Source organism: Amyelois transitella, chromosome 16, assembly GCF_032362555.1.
Source record: "Amyelois transitella isolate CPQ chromosome 16, ilAmyTran1.1, whole genome shotgun sequence".
In the NCBI taxonomy this organism is placed as follows: domain Eukaryota; kingdom Metazoa; phylum Arthropoda; class Insecta; order Lepidoptera; family Pyralidae; genus Amyelois; species Amyelois transitella.
In genome coordinates this window covers 5,495,262-5,504,237 of record NC_083519.1, presented here as the reverse complement: position 1 = coordinate 5,504,237, position 8,976 = coordinate 5,495,262, and the positions used below count along the sequence as shown (strand labels likewise).

The following is an 8,976-nucleotide window of genomic DNA, read 5'->3' as shown; positions in this document are numbered from 1 at the left end:
AGGTATAAATATTATGAGAAAAAGCATTCAGCTTAAATTTGGATTAGGTCATAAAAACACGGTTTAATGTTAGTTCAGTCAAACTTTAAGTTCATAAGTGACTAAGTGAGTAAGATACCACTATTTGGTTACATTTTTTGTCAAATTTCACTTTAATGGTAATAAGAGAATAAGTTTTTTTAATGCTGCAACACAAATTTTAGTAGACAGCTTGTAGTTCCAGTATCCTGTTTTAGTGCAATCAACAAATAATATCAATTGTTGTTATAACAACATACTTCATTATAATGTAGTATGTAGATACTCTTAAAGAATTAATGATAAGTGTTTGAAATTGACACCTACACTATGCAGACCATTTTCAAATACTTTGTCTGTATTCAATTGTTCTTTTGACAAAATACGTATTCAAATGTAAATTTTAGTTACTCGACCTGTATAATGGATGCAATTTATTTAAAAATATTTTACTGGAACCGTAATTCTTAAAATTATTTACATTAAACTTCGCAAATACAACTGGTATTTACATATTTATTTAAAAGTACATAATGTCTTAGTGATTCGCATCTATTATTTACAGATTCTATTTTTATCAATCTTAAACAACATTTGGTCAATTCTTATTACAAATAAATAGTTTTAATTTTGAAATTTCGCTAAAAATAGTTAATCGATTGGCAAAAATATTTTAATGATTTTTTGTCGTAATTAATGTTTGACATTGCTACGACTGGATTGAAGGTGACATAGTCATAAAAATACTTTTGCGAATAGGTATAATTATATAACAAATCTATAAAGCAATTATACTTAGTGACTAGATCATTTAAATTTTTAATCTGGGGACAATTCATTAGGCTACTTTATGTCAAGATTAATAAAATGTTTTGAGAACAACTCGCTATTTCCACTCATTGTGCGTTGGGAGTTACCTATTTTGAAATCAAGTGCATTCTGATGAACATTTTTTTTTCTAGTCTCGTTACATATTACTTAATGATTTATCTAAGACGAATGAAAACATTATGGGTTCATATTTTGATATTAATTAAGTAATTAAATGATAACTGCTGTATGATATTAAATTTATTTGAAATTATGTTAATTTTAATAATAAAGTATATATTTTATACTGAGAAAAGTAAAATAATGAAATTTAGGCAACTGTTTTACTTTCAATCATTTATATCAAATTGGTTTTGCTGAAATGTTTATTACATAGTAATCAATGGCAGTTATTACTATTCATTAAATTGATAAAAATGTAACTATAACTTGTAAAAATATCGAGGTAGTTTTAAATACTAGGGATTAGAAAGGATTCAAACACTGTTAGGATATATTAGAAAAAGTTTTAGATAAAGGATTAAGGTATTTCGTAGTAATAATGCAAGAAATATAATATACTATAAAACGTATATTTAATACTAGTTGGTGTTTTTAATACGAACGATGTTATAGGAGTTGATATATTATCCTACATAATTATTTTAATTTTAAATTAAAAGTAATGGGGTTAATCTAATATCCGATATCAATTTTGTTAGGTACAATGATAATTTTAAATATTGAGGATATAATGGAGTATTTTTTTTATTATTTTTAAAGATATGAGGGTATCGTTATAATTAAAGTTTTTATGTGTTGATACCAGGATATATTAACGATTTTATGGGAATTTTAAGATAATTATAAACGTTTATGTAATAAGTGACATTATGCCTATTAATATATTAGGGTTTGGTCTCGACTATTAATTTATACTTGAGTTAAATTCGCAGATATTAGTGTCAGTTGTAACTCCATCAAACACAGATGAAATATCGATAGGTTGATAAATAAACACACAATGAAAACTGCTACAACTAAAATGTATAAAGAAATTGTTCCCATCATAATGTTCATGTATATCTACAAAAGTCAGATAATTTCTATATATTACGCTCTCAATTTTACTTATATATTTACACTTCATAAGTTATTAGGATAATAAAACTGAATTATCGAAATTTCGTAGTGTTTTAGGCACTATTTAGACAGCCATCAATCTTATGTCTTATACAAAGCTTTACTTACACTAATTTAAAAAAAATTACAATCTACATGTCAATAGGCAGGTAGTAACAATTTTATTATAATCTATATCAAGATAATGTGTGTATACAGATTATACATTACGTGAGACTAACTTAAAAAATGAATGGAAAGGAGATGGATCCTTTTCACTTACATCATCAAAGTTAAATTGCCAAATATTGTTTTGGTCGCTTGGAAAAGTCTTTTAAAATCCTAATAATTCAGAAATAGTAAGAACTGTTTTTTCTGTATCTCATCACGAAGTATGTATTATATAATGTATGTTAATTTATAATAAGTTGCACATTGCACTAATATATATATTTTGTTATTAAAAGTTTGTGAAATTGATAACATATCATAATATTAAAGGCCGCGATGAAGTTAACTTCATGATCCACCAAACTTCCATTCCTTGTAATTATCTTGTAGGTGTGCTTTAATGAATCCTATCTTTATTCTGTTTAGGCAATGGTATCGCTTGGTAATGTCATGGTACTAACCGGTTCAATGAAAACATATCAAGTATTCGATTTTTTTAAAACCATATTTTATTGTTTTTGAAAATATCAATAAGATTTATTGAAACAAGGAAACATAATAATTATAAGCTAATTTGGACTCTAATATTGTGTTCCTTAAAAATGCGTACATATGCAGTCAACATATCTATTTTCTGACCAGTAAATGCAATTCGCTAAGTACAAACTAATATTGTGGTCTATACTGCTTTATTTTCTCGAACTATGTTCTATTTCTGTATCATGAAGAAATCTCTTAAACGTTTTATAAAGTAGGTTTTCGTTGATTCAACAGATTTCTCCATGCGACAGAATAACTGTCAAAGTACTCACAATTAACTTTAGTAAAACACACGAAGTCATTATAAAACTGTGTAATTTGGTTCTTTGAATTGTAGACAAAACGTGAACGGACGTGTGCTGCCCTCCTAACTATTCTAATGCTGATAATGTATTCAAAATATCTTCTAATGTATTATCTAAAGCGTCTATCGATAAAGCAATTTGTATAATCACAACAGCAAGTCCCTCCCGCCGCATTTCATTCACTATCTAAACAATATCACTAAAGAACAGTCTGGCACATCCGAAACTTTTTGGGGAACAGCGAAGAAAACTACGGCTGACCTTGTCTCGCACCGCGGCGTGGTCCATCGGTTTACCGAAAAATCATTCCACTGTTTCATTCCGCTCAAATTTTTAACTAAAAAAATTCATTGGCATCAATACGCGAAGACATCAAAATTACTCAATTTTCGATAGGCAATTTCACGTTGAGCAGTTTTGATGTCAGTTAGCTAATTATAAATTCGTTATAAACTTAATGTCTAACTTTTGTTTTGTGATAGAGTGGAATGATTTTCGCGGCATTCTCTTTGGGGCGTAGTAGTGATAGGAGTAAGAGGGGGTTAGAGGACGGGCGCCGAGTTTCGTCGAGTTCAGCATAGGAGTTCGGAGTTGGAGAGCGGTACTCAGCTGGGTAGAGGTGGCCGGGTGTGTGGAGCCGGGCTCGAAGGCTGCGGTTGAGCTGGTGATGGAGAGTGGGCTGTGGTGCTCTCAGGAGCAGAGTGAGTTCGCGCCGCTGACTGCAGCACCGGACTGGGTGGCCAGGGATGGGATGCTGATGCAATCGTCCTGGAAAATCCGCCCAATGTTGTGCTTATCTTTAAAGGTATGCGATTAAGGCAAAGTATTTACAAAATGTTAGGTTATCACAATTAATCACGACATCTTATTTGCGTTTAGTTTAATGGTGTTTGAAATATTATTCTTTGAAACAATGAAATAGAAGCTTCGAATAATACCTTTTAGGTACATGCAATTGATACTATTATTAAATTCTTATAAAATTATAAACCCTATATGAAATCTAATCAGCGAAATAAGTTTATGAAAAACATTATGAAGTAAATGAATAATTTTTTTTTTCATTCATGTCAGTTATATGTTAAAATGTTGACAAAAAAACATAAATAATATAATTACCGAGCATACGGAGCAATAGAAGACGATGGCGGAGTAGGCACGGCAGCAGTGTCGGGGTGCAGGAAGTTTCTCCTTTGCTCGGCTCTTTCCCAACACTGCTGTAAACACCGAGCCACTACGTCCGGTAAGCTGTTCACTTGTTCCTGAAATAAACATATTAAGACATTTTTCATTAATTTGATTTACGAACTGTTGATTTTTTTTATTAATAAAAATACTTGCCAACATTTTTCGCGAGAACAAAAAATTACTTTGGCGCTTTATGAATGTATGTATTCATTGTACACCTATTGCAATCACATATTAATTTTTATTAGTTTTATTGTCTTCGATTAAAAATAACATATTTGTGATTGCAAAGATCTCATAAGTACTATATTTGCTTCATCCACATTTACCAATCATTTCCATGTAAGCTTGCCAATTATTCTGATATATCCGTTAAACGTATTCAAAATACGATTGAATTTTATATTTACCTGTAATGTAGTAAGTTTCTCTTCTAAACTAGTCAGCCTCTCTTCTATAGTATCTTGTCTAGTACTCATATCCGAAACTATTTCGTACACCGTGTTCTGCGTCTGAAACAGAAAGGGGTCCTAGTATCAATAGCCTTGTTGCTCTTTCGCCACTGTTGGTGAAATTCAAATATTTCTGTGAAATCTGTATTTGTTAAGTGTTAAATTTGCCTGACAAGACGTGTATTTCATGTATGTATGTAAAAGTTATGTGTGTCATGTGAACATGTCCAGCGAAATCTAAGACTAAAACTAAGGCTAAGTCATGCAGATTCTAAAGGGAAGTTCTTAAATCATCAAATGATCATGCGCTAAGCAAATGTTTATGAAATTTGGAAAACATTTATTTATCCAGGTGGAAATTCAATAGCATATAATAAAATAGAAATAATTTAAAATATAATACTTCAAATTCTACCTGTATGAATAACACCTGGGTTATTTTAAATACATCATATAAGATAGGGGTATTATCTAGCTTTGAAATTTATGAAAGGATGCATACCTAAATAAGTGCTTCTAAGCTCTAGATGGGAGTGTAGACGGCAGTGTAGCATTAGCAAATCTAGGTAATTTAGAAATTTACTTACCTTTGCCATGTCTGTTATCGTGTTGGCATTATCCATCAACTTTCTTTGATCCATCTTTACTTTCCGCAATCTGGAAAAAAGTAAGAAACATGCGTATTATTTTTTTGTTTAGTATTTTGGTAAAATGTGGATTAAGGTATATGTTATACATACACATTGTCACATCTATAACCCTCGCGGGGATAGACAAAGCCAACAATCTCGAAAAGACTGATAGGCCACGGTCAGCTGTTTGACTTATGATATTATTATGACAGAATTGTAGCTTGGGCAATGAAGCAAATTAGAATAACCTAATAAAGTTAAAGTTATGCCGGGTGGTTCCCGGCACCAATAAAAAAAAGATTAGGTTCAATCCATCTCGTTCCGATGGATGTTGTAAAAGGCAACTAAGGGATAGGCTTATAAACTTGGGGTTCTCCTTTTAGGCGACGGGCTAGCAACCAGCCAAATAACTCAATGTGGCCTATTAGACTTTTCAAGACTGTTGTCTCTGTCTACCACGCAAGGGATGTAGACGTGATGTTATGTGTAAAGTTTATGGATTTCTTTTTATAATCGAAACAATACTTACGCGTAAATAGCTAACAAAAACTTTCTCTGGTGTGTTCTAACACGTCCAGGGTGAACTCTCTTCACAAGTCTTGTATGTTTGTATATTAACCACGTCTCCCGAAGTACATTAGCTGCAGCATTTTTCAGCTGAAATATTTTAGTAATTCATGTGAGCACAAATATTTTTTAAAAAGAAAACTCAAGTAATAACCGCATTTTACGAAAGAAATAAAGCATTTACCTTTTATACTTTTACTAATTGATTTTATTTTCTGTTTAAGAACGTGAAATTTTAATGTTAGCTCAAAATACAAGTGAGGTGTTAATAAAGATTATCAGATTTGAAGAGCTTGGGGCATTAATAGCAGACGTCACGTTAGTATTAATTGCGTTATAATATTAGTGAACACATAAAGAAGCGATTTCCTCCTTTAGCGTCCTGGCATACAGGCTTACCTCACCTTCTCTCGTTACAGTCACCTTACCTTTTTGGTCAGTTGTGTTTCCATCATGAAGTTATGCACATGTTTTTCCGCTCTAGTCAACTCTAACTTTCTTGAGGCGACCGTAACTAACAGTGCAGTACATCCTGCCCCCTGTTAATGAGATCAACAATAATTGTGATGAACTTTATCGCCGTAATACTTACTCTTTTAGTAAGTTGTGTGTCCATCATGAAGTTATGAACGTGCTTCTCGGCTCTAGTTAATTCTAATTTTCTTGAAACGACCGCGACTAATAACGCAGTGCATCCAGCTCCCTGTTAAGTGAATACCTTAATGTAGAATGCAAGCGAACGTGTAAAAGCATTCAAGAATATTTTCATTCCATTAAAAGGCATTTTCGAAGGCTAAAACCAAAAGAAACTATTCTTTTAGCTATGTGCTTTTAGATTAATTCATTTTATTTAGTCAAATTATTATTTATGCGACACGAAGGCAACAGAAACAGCAGTAGCGGTGCCAAATAAATAAATATTATTTAATCAAATTTTTTAATTAATATTTTTCTATTGCCTTCCTTGTTTGATGAAAGAAATGATAGTAATTATCTTACTTATTTAAATTTAACTTAGTTATTATTTATGCTATTTTTGAGTGCTAATAATGCAAAACATTAAAACGGTGAAGTACGAATTTCATTGTTTTCAAAAGATTGATTGCAACGATATTCCACACTTTTTACATTTAAAGTGAATCTCCTATAGTGGAGCCCTCAAATTTAGGGAAATTAGCTAATGGATATCAATCACTTTTCAGTAATAAAAATAAAAATTAGCAATACCTAGACTTCTTTCATTCACTACATATGTCAAGAAAGTGCAATAGTTAGCTCTACTTCTATAAGTTAATTCGTATCAAAATATTTTCACTCACACACAGTGCATAATTTTAGAAGTAGTAAACATAGACTTATCAAAAGTAAATCTAGGTAGGTTTAATTTTAAATATATTTTTCTTTGGGGGCACCACTTTCATGAGCAAATTTGTCTTAAAATAAAATCTTTATATCTTATTTCAAGTAGTGAATTATCTTTTCAGACAGTGCGTTTCCATCTAAATAAGTGCTGTAAAACTTTTTATCGTTTACTTTCACTTAACATTAATAGCTAATATAATATTTCGAAATAGATAACACAAACGCAATTTAAGTGCAGTAAATTTATTATACACTTCCTTATTTAAATAATTAGAGGAAAAGTGAGCCATTTTAAACAAAAACAAACTCATTGTGCAATTCAGTGAAATATTCAAGTGAAGATAGAACTAGAATAGTAGGAGAAATGAAGCATTCCATTACTACAAAATATATACTTTCTAATAGCTGGTTTAACAGGGAAATGGACGTATATTTACTTAAAAATCACTGAAGACCGAACTGTTAATCGACATATCCAAACGTATAGCTGTAGTTGCTATGTGGACAAAATTAATAACGGAAAATAAAATTTATTAAGTATCCTACATCAAATACCATGTGTACATCAAGTGTAAGTACAAAAGTTGTGGAATGTAGCCAAGTGTGTACAAGAAGATTACGCATGTACATTTATTAACATCCATTACATAGAGTCATAGATAAACATCTTTACATGTAATTGTTGAATACGAGTTGTACATCGAATACACCAATGTTAGTGAGCTCAGCGAAGACTTAACTTATATGGGTGAAGCATTTAGTGTTATGTGTGTCTGTAACATTGAATCGTGTTGACTGACTTCCAAATGAAGATAAATTGAAATATTTGAAATCATACCAATATATTTGCATATTTCGTGTGAACATTTAGACTTTGAATAGTGCTCTTTTACAATCGTGTCAGTCAACACAGACATAAAGGTTGTTTGTAAGGAACTTACCATAATGCCGGTGCTTACAGCAATACCTCTGCCGCAATAAGTGTTTGGCACTATGTCGCCAAAACCGACGGAGAGAAACGTAATCGCAATAAGCCACATTGCATTCAGTAGGTTAGCGTGTTCTTCATCGTGAAACCTGAATTGTTAATAAATTTCAACTATTTACTCAATGAACCTAACTACCTCCTCTGCTAAGGCAAAATAACCTCAACGAGAGTTGAAAGCCTACCTACTAAAGAAAAGTTTGTTCGGGTGCACAAAGTGAAAGTTGTTAAAATAAAGAAAACAAAATAAAATAAATATATTCAGGATGTAACCGTCATTGAAGAGTTTGACTTTGATTTACATAAATTAAATTGCGAATTGATTCCGATTAGTGACTTTTAATTACACATAAAATGGCTCACCTTTACTTTCCTAATCTTGCTCTTAAGGCAACGCAAGATTCTGTCCAAAATTATTTTTTATCCGAATCTTGCTTTGCCTTGGAGAACATCCGAATCTAATTTAAAAAATTCACAAAGGATCGCTGCTTAAATTCAACCCAAAAATATCCTACTTTTTCATACATACCACCATACCGCAGGTGAGAGTAATGCCTCGGCCGCAGTAAGTGTTGGGGACAATATCGCCGTAGCCGACACAGAGGAAGGTTATAGCTGTCAGCCACATTGAGTTTAGCAAATTTGCATGATCTTCATCGTGGAACCTGGGAGCCAAAATGCCCGACAAGAACCACAAGATAACCGACTGTTCTATGATATCATTATATCAAAATTTCAATGTGTACAATATAAAAACCATGAAAAACAAGAGATCAATAATTCATGTGGCATTTGTGAATGCATAAGACTCAAAATGACAAAAG

General features: G+C 31.7%; 1 protein-coding gene across 1 annotated transcript in view; it reads right to left on the bottom strand.

Annotated features, from left to right (window-relative positions):
• Positions 1-227: 227 nt before the first annotated feature.
• Positions 228-8,976, bottom strand: part of LOC106129591 (small conductance calcium-activated potassium channel protein) — a 173,672-nt gene continuing 164,923 nt past the window's right edge. Inside the window, exons 9-15 of the mRNA XM_060948477.1 lie at positions 8,109-8,244; positions 6,398-6,508; positions 5,768-5,895; positions 5,194-5,263; positions 4,565-4,666; positions 4,086-4,228; positions 228-3,734 (exon numbers count right to left, since the gene is read on the bottom strand). Of these exons, the coding sequence (XP_060804460.1) occupies positions 3,572-3,734; positions 4,086-4,228; positions 4,565-4,666; positions 5,194-5,263; positions 5,768-5,895; positions 6,398-6,508; positions 8,109-8,244 (853 nt within the window). The 3' untranslated portion in view covers positions 228-3,571. The remainder of the gene's footprint in view (positions 3,735-4,085; positions 4,229-4,564; positions 4,667-5,193; positions 5,264-5,767; positions 5,896-6,397; positions 6,509-8,108; positions 8,245-8,976) is intronic.